The 23,415-nt window shown below is 43.5% G+C and overlaps 1 protein-coding gene and 1 non-coding gene across 2 annotated transcripts in view; both read left to right on the top strand.

Moving 5' to 3' along the window:
• Positions 1–780: 780 nt before the first annotated feature.
• Positions 781–23,415, top strand: part of TICRR (TOPBP1 interacting checkpoint and replication regulator) — a 49,414-nt gene continuing 26,779 nt past the window's right edge. Inside the window, exons 1-13 of the mRNA XM_047736658.1 lie at positions 781–1,558; positions 5,966–6,242; positions 7,782–8,017; positions 9,114–9,348; positions 10,256–10,385; positions 15,341–15,480; positions 16,225–16,443; positions 18,787–18,938; positions 20,229–20,326; positions 20,652–20,745; positions 20,840–20,919; positions 21,087–21,326; positions 21,828–21,924. Of these exons, the coding sequence (XP_047592614.1) occupies positions 896–1,558; positions 5,966–6,242; positions 7,782–8,017; positions 9,114–9,348; positions 10,256–10,385; positions 15,341–15,480; positions 16,225–16,443; positions 18,787–18,938; positions 20,229–20,326; positions 20,652–20,745; positions 20,840–20,919; positions 21,087–21,326; positions 21,828–21,924 (2,661 nt within the window). The 5' untranslated portion in view covers positions 781–895. The remainder of the gene's footprint in view (positions 1,559–5,965; positions 6,243–7,781; positions 8,018–9,113; positions 9,349–10,255; positions 10,386–15,340; positions 15,481–16,224; positions 16,444–18,786; positions 18,939–20,228; positions 20,327–20,651; positions 20,746–20,839; positions 20,920–21,086; positions 21,327–21,827; positions 21,925–23,415) is intronic.
• Positions 12,892–13,055, top strand: LOC125105938 (U1 spliceosomal RNA). Its single transcript, XR_007129176.1, has one exon. It is a non-coding gene; the product is annotated as a U1 spliceosomal RNA (small nuclear RNA).

The raw sequence follows: 23,415 nt of genomic DNA, 5'->3' as shown, positions 1-23,415 counted from the left end.
ATCACCATCACAGACAACTTTCCGTCCAGTTTTAACAGTTTAAAAATATACACATAAAAAAGTCGGGGGTTCTCACTGTTTCGCGGTCCTTTTTTCATCTAGTGTTACCTATAAAAAGCTACATGATGTTCCTTCCCTCTAGGGTGTACTGTACTTGAGTCATTCGCACTTGCGCTGTTTTCCAGTTTTTCTCAAGTCAGATAGCGGTGTTGTGCGTACACGTCTTTTATTTGGATCTAATCACCTTCTTCAGAGAAACTCCTTGAAATCATCGGGGGAAAAGAGGTGAACTTTAAATTGTTGATAATTTTTTCTTAAGTTACAGAAAACGAAAGTCTTCTTCATCGGATTCTACCCCATGGACAGTCGAGGGTGGCTTCATTCCAGGTTGAGTAAGACCATCCCCCATGCTCTCCCAGTACCAAGTTTGCAAGTTTTAGTAAACACCTCCCAGCAGCCCGCACCCACGCCTGCGCACAATCGCCCCAACGCAGGCCTCCGGCCCAAAAGGAAAACTTAAGGACACGCCCCCGAAGCGCAACCTCTTTAAATTTTAAAACGAAGGCCCAAGCCAATGAATGTTTAAGTTTCCCCCGGAACACGGAGCCCCGCTCAGAGCCACGCCCTCCACCAATCAGGCAGAGAGCTTCTCCGCCTCCTTTCCAATCAGCGCCACGAATGGAAGTTACTCACGTAAGCGACGTAAGGCAAGCGACCAATAGGAGCTGACTTTGGGGACCAACTCCGCCAATGGCAGGAGCACTTGGAGAGCGCGGGAGCTTTTCCATGAGAGCTCCGGAGGGAAGAGGTGAATGGCGTTGGTTGTCTGAAGCTAGGGCCGAGAAGAGAGCCGCGCGGGCCCCGGCCGGAGCCCCGGGGCGGCGGCGCGGCCGACATGGCCTGCTGTCACAACGTTATGCTGCTGCTGGACACCGCGGGCGGTGCCGCCGGCCGGAGTCCGGTCCGACGGGCCGCCCTGCGCCTCCTCACCTACCTGAGTTGCCGATTCGGCCTGGCCAGGGTCCGCTGGGCCTTCAAGTTCTTTGACTCTGAGGGGGCGCGGGGCCGTCCGTCCCGCGTGTCTGACTTCCGCGAACTGGGGGCCCGCTCCTGGGAGGACTTCGAGGAGGAGCTGGACGCCAGGCTCGGGGACGGCGTCCACGGCGCCCACCTGCCGGGCCCGGCGCCCCGGGCCAGCCACACGCACAGCGCCCTGATGGAGACGCTGCTGGACTACCAGTGGGACCGGCCCGAGATCACGTCGCCCACGAAGCCCATCCTGCGCAGCAGCGGGAGGAGACTGCTGGACGTGGAGGGCGAGGCCAAGGAGGCCGAGACCGCGCTCGGGGGCTTTGGGAACGCGGTCTTCCTGCTGGCCCCCTGTCCGCATTCGCAGAGGGAGCTGCTGCAGTTCGTGTCCGGCTGCGAGGCGCAGGCCCAGCGCCTGCCGCCTCCCCCGAAGCAGGTGATGGAGAAGTTGCTGCCCAGGAGGGTCCAGGAGGTCATGATCGCCCGAAAAATCACCTTGTACTGGCTGGATACCACCGAGGGGCCGAAGGTAAGTCCGCGGGGAGCTCACACGGGGCGCACCAGAACCTGGTAGCGTCTGCAGAGCAGCGGGGAGACCCAGAGCGAGACTAGCACCAACGGCACGCGTCCCTTCAGAAGGGAAGTCCCAGGGTCGCAAACTGCGACGACAGGTAGGTCCTTGGTACACACTAAGGTAAGCGTGTGAGGCCCTTCACAGTTTGGGCCCTTCTCTGCCTCCCCAGGTGCTGTTTTTCCTACACAGGACGAATACTCAGCACATGGAAGCATCGCCTAGTCGGTCAACAAACCTTGACTGCGTGTTCCGTGTCACCGGTCACCCCGAATGCCAGTGCTCACTCTTCTATGCCAGCCCAGACCTAGAACGCCTTGTCCCGAGACCACTGCTCAGTCTCCACTTCCGAATGTCCCCGCGCTTCTGTGGCACTCCCCGTGTCCCCTTATGTCTTCCAGTTGTGCGAGTCTCTCACCGTCCATCTAGTCTAAAAATACCTCAAAGGCTTTGTATCCCCTGAAGATGCATATTGAACATTGTGCCAGTTTAGTAACTATTTGTTGACTAAAGGAATAAATTTAGATACTTATAGTCACAAATGGCTCATTTAGATTTTTGTTAGGCAGTGGGCCCCCCTGCTCCTGTTAAGTACCCCGAGATAAATTTGTATTGTTTTTAAGATTTTATTTATTTGAAGGTGAGAACGAATGGGGGGAGGGGCAGAGGGAGAAGCAGACTCCCTGCAGAGCAGGGTGCTCTCCTCCTGGGGCTGGATCCCAGGACCCTGAGATCATGACCTGAGCCGAAGGCAGAGACTGAGCCACCCAGGCCCACAATAAGTACTTTTCCCCTTGCCATTTTTCCTCCTGTCACCTTCATTTAATTAACAAATAGTCACTGAGAAGCCATTGCATTGAGTGCCTACTACACTGTAAAAGTTGCAGAAGGTGTGGTGGCCAGCTGGGGTGGTTTACCTTCCAGTGAGGAACATATATTAAACAGATAAGAACAAACAGGTGAGCAACAGGAGGTAGAAGGGTGCGGAGAAGCTTCATGAGCGGGAGAGGTAAAGGAGGAACAGGAAGGTTGGGAGAGAACATTCCAGACAAAGAGCAGGTATAAAGATTTGAAATGGAAAGGAGCTTAGTTTGTTTCAGAAAGCACATGTCTGTAGGGCCTAGGCAGTCAAAGTGCAGATTTTCTTCTCATTGATGGGCAGTGGCTTAACCAGATGAAAGATGTGATTCCACTTACTGGAAACACCTGTGACTAAACTAGGAGTGGGTTAAATTGCAAGATTACAAATGGAAAATGAGCAGGTACTTAAAGAATGATAAACGTTAAAATTTCCTGGGGCACCTGGGTGGCTCAGTGGGTTAATCCTCTGCTTTCAGCTCAGGTCATGATCCCAGGGTCCTGGGATCAAGCCCTGCATCAGGCTCTCTGCTCAGGAGGGAGCCTGCTTCCCCTCCTCTCTCTGCCTGCCTCTGCCTACTTGTGCTCTGTCTGTCTGTCAAATAAATAAAATCTTAAAAAAAAAAAGTTAAAATCTCCAATGTGCTTTCACATACAAAGCCCAAAAAAGACATGATAAATGCAAAATAAGGCAGCAGTGGCCTGTCAGAGAAAAGGAAAGAACAAAGGTGTTTAAGGGCCTTTGGTGGAGAAAATGGAATCCTAGAACTTAAAATTTGTTAAGGCAGCAAATCATGTGTTGGACATAGTACACAACACATAACTGCGTGATTTGGGGTAATGAATACCAAATCACACCAAAGACTTTATTCTGGAATTATATCAAATACTGGCTAGAAATAAATCTTAGCAGATGGGGCTTGGAGAGTCTTCTCCTTTTTTTCTTTTTGGAACAGCATTTCAATAAGTAGATTGATGGTGTCTTTTTAAAGATCTCTTCAAGTTCTGACATTCTACCATCTGAGGGGATGTTTTCTCTGAGGTTTCCCTTCTCACATCTGCTATGTTGTTTACCCTAAGAAAATGCTCATCAAACAAGCTTCTCTGGAATTTTTTTTTTTCTGGTGAAGATTCATCTTTTCCTGTTCAAAAAGCCTCTGCCCCACCACACTGCGGAGACAAAAAGGAGTTTTAGGTTAGTCCCTGGAGAGCTCTCACTACAGGGGTAGAGAGAAGGGAAGGAGAGGTCCTGTCTTGCGGAGCTCATAGTCTGAGAGACAGAAGCGGAAGAAACAGAACCTGGACCCACAGACTGGGGGAGGAGGGATCCAAGCACAGAACTCTTACAGGATAGAAGGGAGCGCAGCAGACCACTGGCATGCTCTTGACTTTGTACCTCTGATTTATCCGGCACGTACATGTTCCATATCTGCTGGGTGCTGGGTGTACCATTAGTGAACCAGACAGATGTAGTTCCTGCTCTCGTGGAGTTTATAGTCTTTTTTTCCCCAAGATTTTTTTTTTAAGTAATCTACAAATCTCTGCACCCAATGTAAAACTCGAATTTAACCCTGATATCAAGAGTCCCCTGCTCTAGTGACCGAGCCAAGCAAGTGCCCCTGAATTTATAGTCTTGTGGACGTTTATAAATCTCCAGATTTGAAATTATCACTAAAACTTGTCTCTCACTTAATCTGTTACATGCATAAAAATGAAAAGTATAACCATACTCTACATAGTAATTGTGGGTTTTTGTTTTATTTTTGTGATTGTGTTTTTTTTAATCATGCATATATTCTCATCAAAAGTTGATGTCTTTTTCAACTCTTATTAAAGCTTTACCTTTCAGGCACCTGGATGGCTCAGATTGTTAAGCATCCGCCTTTGGCTCCCATTATGATCCCAGAGTCCTGGGATTAAGTCCCGCATTGGGCTCCCTGCTTCTCAGGGAGCCTGCTTCTGCCTCTGCCTCTCTCTCACTCTCTCCCTCTATCTTTCATGAATAAATAAATAAATAAACTCTTAAAAAAAAATAAAAAGCTTTACGTTTCAATTGATAAGCAGTTGTTTTTTTTTTTTTTCCTAGCTGTCCTCTAGCCAGAATATCTAACAATTTCAACAAATTTTTTGTTTCCCTTTGGTAGAAAATCCTAATCAGGATCTATGGTATATGAACTAGCTTACCATTCTCCCCCATAGCAGTGAACAGAGGCATGGACATATAGATGGTAACAGCAAATATTAATTAATTGATTAATTTCCAAGCTGGCATGCATAACTGGAACAAAAATTTTATAATATATTGTTTATCTTCACTATATGAGATATTTTCTCTTGTGCTCTGATATTTTCTATTCTGGGTTTTTTTGTTGCTGTTGTTTTGTTTTTTTGTTTTGTTTTGTTTTTTTGCACCCCTTCCCCCCAGGGCTCTCTCACTCTATTCTGGTTTTTTTTTGATGCTGATCACGAGCCAGTCAGTTGACCCATCAAAGGATCCATCCGAGTCCGCCAAAGGGTCATGACCCTCATTTTAAAAGCACTCTCCAAGATAGTTCTTGGTTCTTGGACTAGTCCTTGCTTTGTTGTGACCTTGGGTACTCTTATGGCCTTTTTTGAACTTGAGTCTGGAGATGACTGGGAAGACCTCACATTCCACAGCAGTTTATGATCTGCAATTGTTAAGTCCTGGGGAGTAAGCAAGCCAGCAGGGTAACTGTATTTTGGGGCAGGCGCTCTTCTATCATGTTACTATACTGTTTGAATATTGTCACGTTATACTGTGATGCTGAGTTAAATATTTCATGTTACTGTGGTTTTACTCACTCTACCCCCAACTTTAAGATTCTAGAAGACAGAGACTAAGTCTTATTAATCCATAGCATCTAAAGGTTGCTCCATAAAAGTTTATTAAAAGAAGGTTGAACGAACAGTTGTTTATGTGAGGAAATAAAGGCTGGTTTTAAAGAGAAAGCAGAATTTGAGCTAGATTACCCAAGTTGGAGAAGAAGGGGGAAAGCACTGGAAACCGAATGAACCAGAGCATGGAAGATAAAATACAGCGTGTTCAGGAAACGGTGGATGGTTCAGTGTGCCTGGAAGGTAGCAGTGGGCGAGGGAAAGATAATGTGTTTGGAAAGGTTGCTTAGGGCTGGGCTAAGCCCAAGACTTGCTCTACCGTGGAGGCAGCGGAAAGTCCTTGAAAACTTTTAGAGAAGTAGCACGATCAGATCCATGATCTGGGAGAATGCTGAGAGCAACATGAGAGGCCGGACCCAGGAGGGAGAGGCTGTGCAGTGAGTCCAGGCAAGAGATGACAAGGGCTGTGGTGAGAGCAGGCTGCATGGTGACAAGATACTGGCCATTGGTTTGTGGCTTAATAAATACAGTAATCGAGTAATTTGATCCTTTAATGTAGATGTCAGCTTTACTTTCTCCCACTCCCGTCAAACTTGATTTATGGATGCTTCATTTAGAGCCCCCTGCGTTTCTTTGTCATTTTTACTTTAGTTGTGGGACTCCCCGGACCACCTCGGGTACTGGGCCGTGTGTGAACTGCTCCACGTTGTTGGCGGCACGATCTTACCATCCGAAACTTTGAGCCAGGACTGTACTAAAGCCGGTGAAATGCTGCGTGGTAGTGAAAAAAAGCTGGCGAGTGAATCTGCCCCGTCTTCCTGGATTTCAGCTCTGCCACCTGATGCCACTTTGAACTGTTTGCTCTATAATTCTGCCTATGAAGCCTCCTTTCCACGGATAGAAGGAACGTTATTTCTCCCTGTTGAAGGTAAGCAAATACTCTCTCGGGGAGTGTTATGGTCTCAGGTACATTGATTTCTTTCAGGCAAGCCTGTGCTTTTCACTTTCAATCTTCCAACAGCCTAGGCACTCGATTAATGCTTGTAATTAAAGGGTGTCTGTGCAGAGCACCTGGGTGGCTCAGTCGGTTGGGTGACTGCCTTTGGCTCAGGTCATGATCCTGGAATCCTGGGATAGAGTCCCACATCGGGCTTCCAACTCCATGGGGAGTCTGCTTCTCCCTCTGACCTTCTCCCTTCTCATGCTCTCTCACTTTCTGTCTTTCTCAAATAAATAAATAAAACCTTAAAAAAAAAAAAAGGTGTCTGTGCAGAATCAGGTAGCATGGAGAAGTGTTAAACACGGGTGCCGGGTAATTGCCAGCTCCCCTTTAAAAAGAATACTGAGTGATTTTTAAAGAATTTCCCAGCTGTTGAAAAGAAGGATAATACTGTTCAGGTGCCCACGCAAAGGGGTGGTAAGATTTCCCGCCTCATAGAAGAAACTGATAAATGGAAGGCCATAGGGAAGCAATGATTGAGAGAAGAAATAACAAATTAGTCACCCGCCTCTGAAAATGGTGCTTTTTACCAGGAAGGGCCAGCATGTTAGACTCCTCAGAAGTTTACTGCATGATCTGCTGTATCGTGAATCTCACTTCTGAATCCCATATCCACACAGAAGTCCTACTCTGTAGAGATGGGTACATAAAACTCTGTTACATACATTGTGTGCAATTTTTTTTTTTTAAGATTTTATTTATTTATTTGACAGAGAGAGAAAGATAGCACACAAACAGGGGGAGTGGCAGAGGGAGAAGCAGGCTTCCCGCCAAGCAGGGAGCCCGACGTGGGGCTCGATCGCAGGACTCTGGGATCATGACCTGAGCCGAAGGCAGATGCTTAACACCTGAGCCACACAGGCGCCCCCATTGTGTGCAGTTTAAGGAAATTTCAAGAGTAATTTTTTTAAAATATTTTATTTATTTGATAGATCACAAGTAGGCAGAGAGGTACCCATAGAGAGAGGGGAAAGCAGGATCCCTGCTGAGCAGAGAGCCCGATGAGGGGCTCTATCCCAGGACCCTGAGATCATGACCTGAGCCAAAGGCAGAGGCTCAATCCATTGAGCCACCCAGGCGCCCCAAGAGTAGTTTTGTTTAAGTATGTATATATATGTCATATATATATATATATATATATATATATATGATGTAATATACTCTATTTTACAGATTTAAGCCATGTTGTCTTTTTTGTAAGTCACGGGTATTACTTCAATACTTCTTTCTAAGGCATAATTACTGAGAATTTCTGACATTCAGTTGACCCTTGTAATTCTGTTCATATGTAGCTCTTCCTATAGAATGAAGTGCACTCGCTCTGCTAGCCTGTCAGCAGATGAGGGCTGAACCGTGAAGGGACAGTACCAGTACCACACTGACAATCTCATTTTTTTTTTCTTCTCGCTATTAAATCTATTTTAGTAACGATTACATTAGAATTTTAATATTCCTTATCTCTAACAGGCAAAGAGACTCAAGAAACATGGACAGTCACCCTAGAGCCCCTGGCCATGCATCAGAGACATTTCCAGAAACCAGTCAAAATTTTTCTAAAAGGCACGGCAAGCCAGTGGTCTCTCCCAGCAAGCAGCACTTTGGGCACTGAGAGCTGGATGCTACAAAGTCCGGAGAACAGGTCAACTCAGAGGGTGTTATTCCAGCAGCTGGTAAGCAGGCTGGCAGCTGAAGAGTTACACCTGGTAGGTGCCTGGCGCATGCTCAGTCCTTCTTATCTAAAACCACACTGGTGAGGTGAAATTAGTGTGTTTATGAAGTGCCGAGGAATGTTCTACACGGCGTGGTTTCAGTGACACATGTAGCATCATGACAGTGCCCCTTAGTGACGAAACACTTTATAAAACTGCGTGTACCTTGATCCCAATTAAGTTAAATTATAGTCACTTGGGGAAAAAAAAGGCAGTGGGCCGAATGGAATGCAAGCATTAGTTTAGGGCGGTGAAGTAATGTCTGGTTTCTAGTTATTTTGTAAGCCTTCTGTTACATATTTATTAGCTTTTGTAATCAATATCATTTTTTAAAAGCCCTGCACTGTAACATTAGATGTAATAGTGTTCAGTAGTTACACAAACTTAGAAATGATTTTGTTGAAAGGTGATGGTTATTTTTAAACGACGAGCAAATTTCTCACCTTACTTTGTGTTTTGCCTTTGTTACCTCAGAAGGCTTCCATCTTCTGGATCCCATTGTGAGACACTTAAAGAAAAGCTCTATAGTCTCTGAACCGGTGTTCTAAGAGTTGTGTGTTCTGATAGAGCACTGGGTCGGGAGTCAGGCAGTCTGAATTGGGTCTCAGCTCTGCTGCCCAACCGTGTAATCGGAATAAATCCCTTAAGTCGTAGTATTGGGTTAAGAGCATGGGTTTCGAATTCATGTGCTCTTGGCTTCTGCATCTTAGTACCTGGGTGACCTTAAGCAGGTTACTTATTTCTCAGCCTATTATCCTCCTCTGTAAAAGGGGGATAATAATCATTTTTACCTCAGCGTAATGTTGTGAGGTCCTCAGTTTTGAGGACTCGGTGAGTTATAATCTCATCATAAGTGCTTAGTAAATATTCCTGGGAACCTTAGCTTTTTCTTATTTGTAAATTGAGAGATTAAGGTAATATGGTCACTAAATTCAATTCTAGCACTTATACCCATCCAGTCTGTCTTTTCCACAGTTCTCACTTTTCTAATAATAATCAGGAGAAACTATCAATCAGTCTTTTACTAAGCTACATTCTTCTTTAGCCATAGGACAATATTCTTCTCAACTAATTAGAACTTCTGACATAGGTTGCCAGTGTGGACCTTGGTGAAGGCTGGCCCCCCATCACGGGAGTTATTTCCCCCCTCTCTACCAATGCTACAATTCTCACCGTGTTCCGCACTGAGGAGGCTGAATTTCAAAGACCTTTTCTCCAAACAGTTGCGGCAGAGAGCCCCCAGGATACAGCTTCCCTTGTTTCTGATGTTATGGATAGTGTCTTGAATCAGGTTCATAATTCACTTGAAGATCCTGTTACCTGCGGTAAGCTTCTGAACCAATAACTAACATACTCCCGGGCAGTGGGTTTATAGTTTTTTCCACTGTCAGAATTTTTTCCACTGTGCTCTTTATGAACCCCAATATATATTATAAAACAGATAAAAGCAAGCTACAAGAAATTTAAGCTTGCAATTAAGCTTGCAAGCAAGCTTCAGGCAATTTAAATCAGTATTATTTATAGAAATCCTAAAGCACTTCTGTGAAACTGCTTTGAAATCAAAGGTATAAGGTGAAACTTGTATTAATATATTTAATGAAGACTGTATATAAAACTATTGTGATTCTGTCTACCTTGCAGTCTGTTGAATTGTTACTAACACAATACAAACCTTATTTATGCTAGGTGGATAGAAATATAATCAATTTGATATTTATTCCACAGATTTATTGAGTGGCTGCCGTGGCAGGCGCTGTACTAAGTAATGGCAATGTGTCAGAGAACAAAATAGAAGTCTCTGTTCTTAGTATACTGTCTAGTCAAGGGAAACAAAACAATAAATAAGGAGGTTGCATAGTATGTTTGAAAGAGATAAGTGCCATTGTAATAAAGCAGGAAAAAAGGAATGGGCAGTGTAAGGGGTGGGAGGGTTGCAAATACAGGAAGAACATTGCTGATAGAGGCAACTCAAGCACCAAGACTCTGAGAAGGGCGTGTGTCTGGTGCGTTTGAGGAACTGTTAGTTAGCCTACGTTTGTACATTGCTGGGTAGCATTTTTCATAGACAGCATAGGCCCATTGGAATTGGTGATGTGGACGAAGGAATGTTGTTAATGATGTCACTTTGTGTGTCCTGTGCCGCCTGTTCAAGGGAGGGGCAAGTGCTTCCACTTTGGGCCTAATGCCTCTCTTTCTTTCCGTCCTCTCCCATCACTGCTCCTGTCCCGGTAGCTGCTCCTGTTCCAGAGTGGGCCCAGCAGGAACTTGGCCGCACCAGTCCCTGGAGTGCGGCTATTGTGGAGAAGTGGTTTCCTAGCTCTAACCTTAGTGGCGCCAGTTCAAGTTTGATGGAGTCATTTGGGTAAACCTTTTTTATTTCTCTGGATATTGACTGATGAAATCAGCTCTCACTTCTCTCTACGTATGGGTTGGTTTGTGTAGCATACCACATTTTCTTAGTATAGTCCCATAATATTAAAAACTATGTGAAAATGGAGAGCATTTTTTTTTTAAAGATTTTATTTATTTATTTATTTGACAGATCACAAGTAGGCAGGGAGACAGGCAGAGAGAGAGGAGGAAGCAGGCTCTCTGCAGAGCAGAGAGCCGGATATGGGGCTCGATCCCAGGTCTCTGGGATCATGACCTGAGCTGAAGAAGAGGCCTTAACCCACTGAACCACCCAGGCACCCCAATGGAGAGCATTTTTAAATGGTCATAGAGTTTCAGTTTTACAAGATGAAGAGAGTTCTGGAGATGGATGGAGGTGATTGATGGTAGCTTAATTATAAATCAACTTAATACCACTGAACTTTGTACTCAAAAGTGTTTAGGATGTTATATTCATGGCATGTATATTTTGCCACGATAAAAAAAAATTGGAAAAAATAAAAATGCACTCATGGAAGTCAGAAAATGTTTAGTATTAAAGCTCAGTAAAAATGAAAAATAACGTTTGGGTAATGCAGCTAAGTATACTTCAAGGAAGATTCATAGAACATATCTTTTAAGGAAGAAGAGCTAAAAACCAATTAATTAAGAGTCCGGTACAGGAAGTAACACAAGGGAGTAAACCCCCAAAATAAGACAGTAATAAAAGATAAGAACAAACATGAATCACAGAAAAAAAAAAAACACAATAGAAATCAACAAAGTGATTCTTTGAGAAGCCAAATAAAATAGAATTATCTATAGCAAAACCAATCAGTTTTTTTTTTTTTTTTAATATTTTATTTATGGGGCACCTGGGTGGCTCAGTGGGTTAAATCCTCTTCCTCTGGCTCAGGTCATGATCCCAGGGTCCTGGGATTGAGTCCCACATCGGGCTCTCTGCTCAGCAAGGAGCCTACTCCCCCTGTACCCTGCTGCCTGCCTCTCTGCCTACTTGTGATCTCTGTCTGTCAAATAAAAAAATAAAATCTTTAAAAAAAAATATGTGAGATAGAGCCCAAGCAGGGGGAGTGGCAGGCAGAGGGAGAGGGAAAAGCAGGCTCCCCACTGGACAGGAGACCCAAGATTTGGGGCTTGATCCCAGGATCCTGGGATCATGACCTGAACCAAAGGCAGACGCCTAATCGGCTGAGCCACCCAGACAAACCACATTAGAAATGTAAAAGAGGGGCGCCTGGGGCTCAGTATAGCCTACAATTCTTAGTTTCGGCTCAGGTCATGTTCTCAGGGTCTTGGGATTGAGCCCTGTGTCAGGCTCTGTGCTCAGCAGGAGTCTGCTTGAGAGTCTCTCTCTGCCTTTGCTCGTGCCTCCTGCCCTCACTCTCTCTTGCTCTCTCTCTCAAGTAGAGAAATTCTAAAAAAAAGAAAAAAAAAAGAAATGTAAGAGATATAGAAGAAATTCAAATTAGTATTAAGAGGTAAAGCTAAGGTTTATTTTTGCCATAGAGATAACCAGTTGTTCGAGCACCATTTGTTAAAAGATAATCTTCTTCTCACTGAGTTACTATGGCAGCTTTGTCGAAATCAGTTGGCCACCATCATCTAGGTCTATTTCTGAAAAGAATCTGGTCCAGACAGTGTGTTAATATCACTTTGTCTCGAGTACTGAAATCAGGTTGTCTTAGTCCTCTCAACTTTGTTTGCTTTATTTTCAGAATTGTTTTGACTATTCTAGATCCTTTGCATTTCCATGTAAATTATGGAATGAGTCTGTTAAATTTCCACCAGAAAAGCATGCTGGGATTTTTCACCAACAGTGCATGGAGTCTGTAGGTCAGTCTGGGAAGAATTGACTTAATAACGAGTTTTCTGATTCGTGAACATGGTACAGCTCAAAAGGGCTAAGAATGAACAGGTACACTTTCCCCTATAAGAAAGCAATGTTTACCATAAAGCTCTAGTGAGTAAGGCAGCATGGGATGGGTGCAATGATTTGACAGAGAGACCCATGCAACAGTTAAGTGCCCCCAAAATGACCTGCACCTGTATGGGAGCTCAGCATATGACAGAGGCAGAATTTTAAATCTGGAAAAGAACAGACTGTTCAATAAATGGTGATGTGACCGTTGGGTCTCTAGAAGAAAAAAAGATTAAAATTAGATTTCTACTTCACAGCATACACAATGATAAATTCCTAATAAAATTTTAAAAACAAGTGTGAAAAGTAAAGTTTTTTAAAATTTTAAGAAGGGGGCGCCTGGGTAGCTCAGTCATTAAGTGTCTGCCTTCGGCTCAGGTCATGATCCCAGGGTCCTGGGATCAAACCCTGCATCAGGCTCCCTGCTCATCAGGAAGCCTGCTTCTCCGACCCCCACTCTCCCTGCTTGTGTTCCCTCTCCTGCTGTGTCTCTGTCAAATAAATAAATAAAATCTTAAAAAATTTTAAAAAAATAAAAATAAGTAAAATTATAAGAAGGATACTTACCTGGCAGGGGAGACACCATGATCACGAAGGTGGTTTTCCCAGGGCAAGGCTTATCCATTGCACTCCAGATGTGCTGACCCCTGCGATTTCCCCAAATGTGGGAAACTCGACTGCATAATTTGTGGTAGTGGGGGACTGTGTTCGTGCTTTCCCCTGTAAGTAAGTAAGTAAGTAAATAAATAAATAATTAATTAAAAAAAATTGTAAGAAGGGAAAATGAGTAGTTGAGGCTGGGAATGGATCTTTTTGCATGAAACCTCAGGCATTCAAACCATGAAGGAAAATAGATGACTATAATTTAAAATTTTCTGTATGATGAAAAGGACTAGTCATAGGCCTGGGTGACTGTAATCCATACAACTAGCAAAGAATTAGTACCTAAATTAGTACAGAGCTCCTAGAAATCAATAAGGAAAAGACAAGCAATTGGGCAAAGAATGCAAACAAGCAGTTCACGCAATGAAATCCAACAGAGCAGTAATTTGAAAAGCTACAAAACAGCTGGGACACCTGGCTGGCTCAGTCCAGGGAGCAGGTGACTCTGGATCTCAGGGTCCTGAGTTCAAGCTCCACACTGGGCATAGAGCTTACTTAAAAAAAAAAAAAAAAAAAAAAATGATGCTCAAATGGAAATGAAAACCACAATAAGAAAAAACCTGCAAGATTCTATTTTATACCAGTAGATTGTCCTGGGTCGGTAAATCCGATCTAGCACGAGGGAAAATGAGAACACTTTAGACAGTAGAATCATAAATGGTTACAACCATTTCAGAGAGCAGATTGTATTGCTAGTAAAGCAGAAACTTACTGACCGCCAGCAATTGCACTTATACATGTCTACATTAGAGAAGTTTGCGCAAACATGAGAGCGACACTCGATTGCTCACTGCCAGTCGTTAAAAGTGAAAAAATGGAAAGGATCAGCTGTGTCTCAGTGGGGAAATGGAGAAACAAACTATGGTATAATTATACAAGGGAATATTATAGAGTAGTGAAACTGAGTAAGCTAGAACTACTTACATGCTTGTGAAAAATATGTTGAGTACAGACAAAAAAGTGCAGAGGGATGGGTGTGATGTATGATATTTTTAAAAACTTGGAATGTATATAATAGCAACTTATGTTGGTTTCCATACATACGTATGTCTCTATAAATAAACACAGGTCTAGGAATACCTCTGGAAGGAAGGGTGGGAAAACATACAGTGGCTTTTTTTGTGTCTGTAATGCTTAATTTCATTAAAAAAATCTCAAGTAGGGGCGCCTGGGTGGCTCAGTGGGTTAAGCCTCTGCCTTCCGCTCAGGTCATGGTCTCAGGGTCCTGGGATCGAGGCCCACATCGGGCTCTCTGCTCAGCGGGGAGCCTGCTTCCCGCCCCCCCCACAACTCTGCCTGCTTCTCTGCCTACTTGTGATCTCTCTGTCTGTCAAATAAATAAAATATTTTTTTTAAAAATCTGAGGTAGATAGGGTAAAACATTAACAGATATTTAATCTTGCTGGGATGTACATAGCTAATAATGCTTTCTCTATTGTGTATTTGAAAGGTTCTTAAGTTCTAAATTTACAGAAAAACAAACCCTCCCCTCCGTGAAAGGCAATCCCAGCACACTTGGGAAGAATTAGTCTGTTTCAGACCTGCTACGTGTGTGAAGCTGAGACTCCCCCCAGATTCAACACTGGTCGCCATAACTTCCTCCTCCTTTAAATCAGATAATATCACATAATGGAGGACAGTGAAATACAAGTAATGCATTTTGAAAGTGTTGCCATGTTCTTAGTTTGCTTAGTGACTGACGTGTAGACCTAGGCAGAAGAGCATTGGACACGTGATCACCCTCTCCGGCCTGCTTCATCCCCTTCTCACAATCCCAGATTAGTTTACTGCGACGTGAAAAAATGATTCAGGAGTCACTGTGACGATGTTCTGTTACACCGTCTTACACTTCATTGACACTGAGTAAAAAATAACTATGGGATAGTTGCCTGCATGTACCCTAGGACATGAAGAAACTTGGTAATAAGTCAGTCCTGTGTGTCATGATTAATGGTTTTGTGAACAGGTAGCTTCCGTTGCTGAGTGGTTTTTTTGTGTGTTTTTTTGTTTTTTGTTTTTTTGAAGGGCTTAAACAACACACATTTATCGTGTCACAGTTATGGAGTCTACAAGTGTGATTATTAAGTCTCTTGCATGGGTTGGTTTCTTCTAAGAGCTGTTGGAGTGGGGGGGTCTACTGCATGTTTCTCTCCTGTCTTCTGGTGTGAGTGTTTAAATTGTGAGAAGAGAGGGGTATTTTCCCTTCTGAGCAAAAAATATTTTTGAAGACTTCTTGTGCAGACATCTTTTGATTAGCTTTTAAAAGGATAATGAATTTTGTTGTTAAAGTATTTTAGAAAAACCAGAATTTCAGCTTTATCCTAGACCTCTTGCTTTGTTCGCAGGTTATTACAAGCTGCCTCATCTGATAAGGAAGAGTCTTCCAAAACTGAAAGCGAGTTAACGTGTTGCCTGTCCAAGCTCTACCAGAGGAAGTCTCGGGAAGAATCCGCTGTGTCCAATCAGGAAGACAGCAAAAAGAAACGTAAGCCCACCGACTGTTTCTTGAGGCAGCCTTGTTTGAGCGTGTGTGTTTTAAAAGATTAGCTTTCCCTGACATGAGGTTGAAATGGTAACTGAATGAGAGAAGGACAGGTTCTTCTATTTCAAATTTGAAAAAGATGAATTAATTACAAAAGCGATGTTTAAAAATCGCCCACAATCCTACTTTCTTAATAAACCGTTTCCATTCTTAGTTAGGACAGAAATACAAATCCAGCTTTGCGTGCTCCTTATAGATACCTATCTGCTTCCTTGCCTTTTCAGTCACTATTCTGCCTCATCGCTTCACAAAATTTACAAAAATCTTACGTTGTCCAAGAGATTCAGTTTTCATCATTATAAATACTAGAGTGTACATGATGCAGGTGATTTATTCTTTGAGTGCCTTCCTTAGAATAACTTGTCAGGAACAAGTTACCGTACTAAAAAGTGGAAGAGAGTAGCTTTCAGGAGAGTTACGTCACAACTCTGACCATCGGGGAACACCAAATGGGTCTGGCATTGGCCTTACTAAAAATCCTCAGGTCCTGTTGCAATGCTTCATTCCTAAACTTGAGTTTAAAGAAGAGCTCTCTCTCTACTCCGGGCTGGAGGCACAGAGAGATGCACGAACCACCGAAGGGCTACGCTTTCTACTCTCTCATGGAATGCTTCATCTTAAAGTGGTTCCTAAATTGCCAGAAGTGAAAGCTATTTTCCTTTTCTCTGCACGCTGTTGTCTTGGAAGGAGGGGTCCCTCGGACTCCCGTGCGGCGGAAGATGAGCACCATGTGTCGCTCCCTGAAGATGCTGAACGTGGCGAGGCTGAATATGAAGGCGCAGAAGCTGTGTCCCGACAGTGGTCCAGAGGCGGCCAGGGAGAAGGGCGTCCCAAGGGCAGCCAGTGGGAGGACAGCAGATAAATGGGAAAACCGAGGAAGGACACTACGAAGCTCTAACCCTAAAGGTATCCCTCAGTTCCATAGCCTTTTGGTGTCTAAGGCCAGGTTGACTCTTTCATACCCTCAGATTCTTATAAGTTTTAATTCTATCCCTCAATTAACGAACATTTATCAGACATCGGCTGCATTCCTCAAAGTGTGTTATGGGGAACACAATAAAAAGATCACGTCCTGGTCTCAGATTGTAATGCAACCACAAAGATGATAATAGTTCATGTATGCAGACACACACACACACACACACATATAAAATACACAATGAACTAAGGCAGCCTAATACACAAGAGAGCCAGGAATCTCCAACAGGAAGGACTTGCTCATCAGGGAACTAAAGACGTGAGGAGCGGAGAACGGGAAGGGCAGCCTTGGGCTGGAATAGGCTGAGGAGCCTTCTCGGGAGCCAGGGGGAGCCCAGGCTGGATGCTGAGGGGCGAGCATAGTTGAAATGGCAGCACGGTTAAGAGAGGGCATGCCAGATGGGGGACTGGCCTAAGCAAAGTCACAAGAAGGGCCATGGCACAGCCATACGACAAGTGGTTAAAGAAGCTTTCTGCATGGTGGAAAAAAGGGAAGGGGAAAGCTTTGGGAGCGATCTAGAGTATTGAGGTCCTTCAGAGTTGGGCAGAAGAATTTCGTCCAGTAATAGTAATTTTGCCATTCTTTCTTTTCTAAAGAAGGGATAGAATTGCAGTAGGTTTCTCCTTCTCAGGGCACATTTAGAGCCAGTCCTATGGGAAAGCTGTAAAGATAGCTTAGGGACTTCGGGCAATAACTGCATGATGTCACCTCTGATTTCTTTTGAGAATTCTGGAATAAATAAATAAATTCTGTTCCTTGAAGGGTTTTTTTTTGGGGGGGGGGCTGTGGAATGTTAGATTCATAGATGATTATCAGTCTGAATGAGACAGAATGTCCTTAATGAGCTAGTAAAAGTATTCAAGAATGTGGATGGTTCATTCAGGAGAGAGCAAAATTAACAGCATTCAAGACTATGTGCTATTAACAGTTTCTGGACTAGATTCTGAGCAGAGATAGACCTGCCCGACAGTGGCACACAGCTTTTTGAAAAGGTGCCCCAGTAATTTGACAAAGGGCAAAGGATAATCTTTTCAACAAATGGTGTGGGAACAAATGGGTTTCTTTATTTTATTATTTTTTAAGATTTTATTTATTTGACACAAAGAGAGAGATCACAAGTAGGCAGAGCAGCAGGCAGAGAGAGAGGGGGAAGCAGGTTCTCTGCTGAGCAAAGAGCCTGATATCGGGCTCGATCCCAGGACCCTGAGATCATGACCTAAGCCAGAGGCAGAAGCTTAACCCACTGAGCCACCCAGGTGCCCCTATTTTTTTTTCTTTAAGGGATTATTTAAGACTATGAATTTTCCTTTAAGTTTAACTGCATTATACATGTTTGTCATATTCTGTTTTCATTGATACTTAATTCTAAATATTTTCTGACATCTGTAATGTGAGGGAATTTTTTAATCCAATCTGATAGTTTCTTTTACTCAGCAAGCACATTTGTAAAATAAATGTTTGTAGTTACTGATAAGCTTGGAAGTTTTTTAGTGTCTTATTTTGTGCTTTCTATAGTTTTTATTTTTTCCTTGCTAGCAGACTCTGAGATTAATCAAGTTCTGTTTATTCCTCATTTTCCTTTCTGCTAGGTTTGGAGGTTATATAGTTTTGTTTGGTTTTGCTTTTTTTGTTTTTTGGGGTTTTTTTTTAGATTTTATTTATTTGACAGAGAAAGAAGAGACAATGAGAAAGGGGAACACAAGCAGGGGGAGTGGGAGAGGGAGAAGCAGGCTCCCTGCTCAGCAGGGAGCCTGATGTGGGGTTCAATCCCAGGACTCCAGCCAGGATCATGACCTGAGCTTAACAACTGAGCTACCCAGGTGCCCCTGTTTTGCTTTCTTAAGATTTTATTTTTAAGTAATCTCTATACCCAACGTGGGGCTCGAACTCACAACCCTGAGATCTAGAGTTACATGCTCCACTGACTGAGCCAGCCAGGCACCCCTATAGTTTTTTTTTTTTTTTTTTCCATAATGGTTATCCTTAAATTTATAAGCACATTTGATTTGCAAAGCCTTAAAATGACCATCTCTGTAGTTTCTAATCCTCCACACTACTGACATTTTGGGTGGGATAATCTCTTGTAGGGGCTGTCCTTTGGGCTGTGGGATTTTTAGCAGCATCCCTGGCCTCTGCCTGCTAGATCCCCACCAGGCTGGCAACCCAGACACAGTCACATGTCCCTGGGAGGCAAAAATTCCCAGTTGACCACTGACTTAATACAATAACTTCAGCTAAGTGTGATGATCAATTTGATTTTTTTTTCATAGATTTTAAAACAGAAGAGAAGCTCCTGTCTTACATACATGAAAATTACCAAAAGACTGTGGCCACAGGAGAAAACACGTTGCATTCATGCGCTCAGAATATGATCTCAACCATTAAAGCATTCCTAAAATCCAAAGGCACCAAGGAATTAGAAGTAAGAGAGTATGGGGTGGTTGGGTGCTTGTTGGCAGGTTTGGCCATATGTGTTGGGAAATGACTGTTCCGTGATATGTGATTCACAAGTAAGATAAGCAAGGGGGTGAACATAATTCCAGACCTTGGAAGGTGGACATGGTGAACTGGTAAAGGCAGAAACCCAGGAAATAGGCCAAGTGAGAGTAGTGGAAATTATATGTACTTCTTTTCTAATGAAATCTCTGTCCTGAACTGCACGTTAGCTCCATAATTAAGCTGGTGGTTCTTACCCAGATTCACCCGGAACTTTTTTTTTTTTTTTTAAGATTTTATTTATTTATTTGACAGAGAGATCACAACTAGACAGAGAGGCAGGCAGAGAGAGGGGGAGAAGCAGGCTCCCTGCTGAGCAGAGAGCCCGATGTGGGGCTCGATCCCAGGACCCTGAGATCATGACCTGAGCTGAAGGCAGAGGCTTAATCCACTGAGCCACCCAGGCGCCCCTCACCCGGAACATTTCTTAAAAAATGCTGATGCCTGGCTTCCTCAAGACCAACTGAGGCTTGTTCCTGGGTATATGTACTTATAAAAAGCTTGCTAGATGATTCTTATGCACAGGGGGTGTTGCCAACCACTGGTTTAGACCATGCTGTCATTGTCTTTATTCATGGTTAGTGGTGAAAGCCAGGCTCCTCTCAAGTGGACAGGAGTTGCTTATGGTCCTTATTTATATATGTATGTACTTATTTATTTAATTTTATTGATTGATTGTAGGCTCCACGCCCAACGTGGCGTTTGAACTCATGACCCTGAGATCAGGAGTTAGATGCTGTACTGACTGAGCCAGCCAGGCACCCCTCCACCCCTAAGGAATCTTTTTTTTAAAAAAAAAAGGCCAGATATGCAGGCTTGTATCCATGTCCCCCTGCTCTCAAATACTTTTTACCATGTTACTTTTGAAGATAAGGAGAAAGAACATTTTTTTTTTAAGACTTTATTTAAAATAGAACATGTAAGCAGAGGGAGAGAGAGGGAATCTCAAGGAGACTGTGTCAAGCGCAGAGTCCAGTGGGGGGCTTGATCCCACTGGATCCCACTTGATCATGACTTAAGCTGAAACCAAGATGACACTCAACCGACTGAGCCACCCAGGTGCCCGCACATTCATTTCACTTTTTCATTCAGATGAAATAAGGGGGCAATTTGTAAGGGAATGTACTTCCCTTCTTAGGACGTTAATCAGCTGTGAAACAAATTAGAAATAATATGTAACTCAGTAGTCTCCTATGTAATAATTTTGTATTTTCAGATGAACTGCGTGAATCAAGTGAAAAATAGCCTCTTAAAAACTAGCAAAAGTCTTCGACAGAATCTAGGGGAAAAACTGGATGAAGATAAAGTCAGAGAGTAAGTAACTACCTTGATATATTTACTTTATATGTGTGTGTGTGTGTGTGTGTTTGGTTATATATATCACTCCAGAACAGCTTGGATCCACTTAAACGGATTGATGACTGATTGATTAATAAATACAAACTAGATTGCCAGTTGCTCCTAGAGGTTTATTCTCCACGACGTTGTGATGCGCAGTCTGAGCCACCCTATTTAAAAGCAGTGTCTCTTCTCCTTTTCGGTTGTCAGTTCTTCTGTAAACAGATCTTTGCTTAAGGAGGGAGCGTGTAGTTAAATGGCACTCAGGATGGATATGACCCAAGTATTTCATTCTGTCAAGGTGCCAGCTTCAGGTGTTTCTTCGTTTGGAGCTGTGTCTGCAGTGCCCGTCCGTCCATGAAAGCACCGCTGAGATGGAACAGGTGGTGAAGGAGGCAAGTATATAGCCCAGCACCGCCGGAGACGAGCCCAAAAGGCTCTCCACTTCCCTGCAGGAAGCACGTGGTCATTTTCGGTTATCTTCTTCAGGTGACAGGCTTGCTGCGCACCGTGTGTTTGACTGAGGATTCGGCATACCTAGCAAAGTTTCTGGAGGAAATCTTGGGATTGTGAGTTTGATGACTACTAACTTTAGAACTGTCTTACCAGAAACTGCACGTGCTTGGTATTATGTGAGAATTACGGAATTCTAAGGATTGTCTGTCCTGCTGGATGCGGGGCGGAACAGAGAGGGCGGAATGGTGACCGTCGCATAGTTAACCAATCTCTTCCGCAGGTATATTGACTCCATCCCGAAGACACTTGGGAATCTTTATGACAGCCTGGGGTTTATGATTCCTCAGAAGCTGGCTGGTGTCCTTCCTCTAGATTTTTTCAGTGACGACTCCGTGACACAAGAAAACATATCACCCCTTCTCTCTGTGCCTCTTCCGTCAAGTGCTCATAGATCAGTGTCTGGTGGCACTGAGTCCGACCAGCTAGAAGAGCTTCGCACCAGATCGGCTAAGAAAAGAAGGTAGGAGTTGAAGGAATTACGTGCTCTATTGTAGGTCGGACAGAGGGCAGTTGTCTTGGTATAGAATTTGTTGAATTACTAGTTGTCCTTCTGTCTGAATCCCAGAAGCCATCTATAGGCATTCCTAACATGCAACATCTGGCATCCTGTATTTTATCCAGGGAATATGCAGGATTGATAACGTAGTCCACAGTGCCCTTGTTTGTCCACGTGGGTCTGCGTCCACGTAGGGTCTGCAGGAGCTAGGAGCCTTTTATGAGACAAGCTTCCGGCTTCGGTGACTTTGTTTTCCTTGATGCTCCCTGTTGTTTGTAACTAGTTGAACTGATAGTAGTTAACTTTTGGAAATTGTGAGGTTGCCGTGTTTTGCTACAAATTCAGACCAATGACAAGATAACTGACTTTTATTAATTAGTGTATTATTTTCAACTCTGATTCTTTTCTAATTTACTCATAACCTCTGTTCAATGTGTAATGGCTGTTTGTTTCTGTTTTTAAAAGGAAAAATGCATTAATAAGACATAAAAGCATTGCGGAGGTTTCACAAAATCTTCGACAAATTGAGATCCCCAAAGCGTCCAAGAGAGCTACAAAAAACGTAAGTTTTTCCCAGGGGACAGGATATCATGCCACCAGATCCGTTCCTTCTAGCACGAGTTGATACAATAAATAAGCTCGCAGGGGACTGCCTCTACTTTGAGGGAGTGGGATCCGAGAGGGTTTTATGAATGAGTATTCAACTGGAATCCAACAACTGAAGAACTACAGATTTGTTAAAAATAAACCATTTTACCCGTGGGGCGCCTGGGTGGCTCAGCAGGTTAAGCCTCTGCCTTCGGCTCAGGTCATGATCCCAGGGTCCTGGAATGGAGCCCCACATCGGGCTCTCTGCTCAGCGGGGAGCTTGCTTCTCCCTCTCTCTCTGCCTGCCTCTCTGCCTACTTGTGATCTCTGTCAAATAAATAAATAAAAATCTTTATAAAAATTATTAAAAAAAAAAAAGTTAGTGCTGTTCACATCCTCAGTATGCCTTGAAAAAAGATGCAAATCTTGTGTACCTTGGAATCCGGATCAGAAATCATAGAAAATCCAGAAGTGGACGGCAACAAAGGTGTCAGACTTTCTTTCTCTCTAGATGTTACAATGATTTGCAGTCCTTCTAGCACTCCTTAAGTCAGCCTGTATGTGGTAGTTCATTTTTTAAAAAATATATTGGCATAATTGGAAAGAAAAGCTTTAAAAACAATTGTCGTTTAGCTGCATCTAGATTTTTAGACTATCGAATAGTGAATAGATCAGTGCAGTGAAGCCCTGAAGCGTGTAGTCACCCTCTAGTTTATATGGCTTTACCCTTAAGTGTCTCTTCTCCATTATTATTTTTTTTTAATTTAAGATTTTATTTATTTTCTGGGGGGAGATTGGAGTGGGTGAGAGAGAATCTTGAGCAGATTCCGCTGAATGCGGAGCCTGCCACAGGGGCCCAATCTCACAACCCTGAGACTCTCAAAACCCTCAGAAAGTGGATTGAGCTGAAATCAAGGGTCTGGTGCTCATCGACTGAGCCACTCAGTCGCCCCTCCTCCGTTCATTCTTCAGTAGGAATCCTGGATGACTCTTTGTTGTGGCTGTTCCAGGCCCTTTTTTATATATACCAATAGCACACATCAAAGATGTCTTCATTATCTGTTACACACACACACACGCATTACAAATAGTTGTACAAACCTGTTGTACTCGTTCTGTTTTTTTCCTTTTCCCCATCATTGACTTGTTCTCTGTGTACGTACAGATGGGTCTTCCTTCCTTCTCTATTCTAGAGGTCTGATGTTTTAATGTCTGCTTTGGATGGATGTATCAAAATTTGTTTCACTCTATGGATATATATTTTTTTTAAGTTTTATTTATTTATTTGTCAGCGAGCTTGGACACAAGCAGGGGAGTAGTAGGCAGAGGCAGAGGGAGAAGCAGGCTTCCCGCTGGGCAGGGAGCCCGATGCGGGACTCAATCCCAGGACCCTGGGATCATGACCTGAGCCGAAGGCAGACGCTTAACCGACCGAGCCAGCCAGGTGCCCCTCACTATGGATACT

This window comes from Lutra lutra, chromosome 7, assembly GCF_902655055.1.
Source record: "Lutra lutra chromosome 7, mLutLut1.2, whole genome shotgun sequence".
Classification (NCBI taxonomy): Eukaryota; Metazoa; Chordata; class Mammalia; order Carnivora; family Mustelidae; genus Lutra; species Lutra lutra.
The sequence above is the reverse complement of the archived record's forward strand: the minus strand, read 5'-3'. Positions and strand labels throughout refer to the sequence as shown.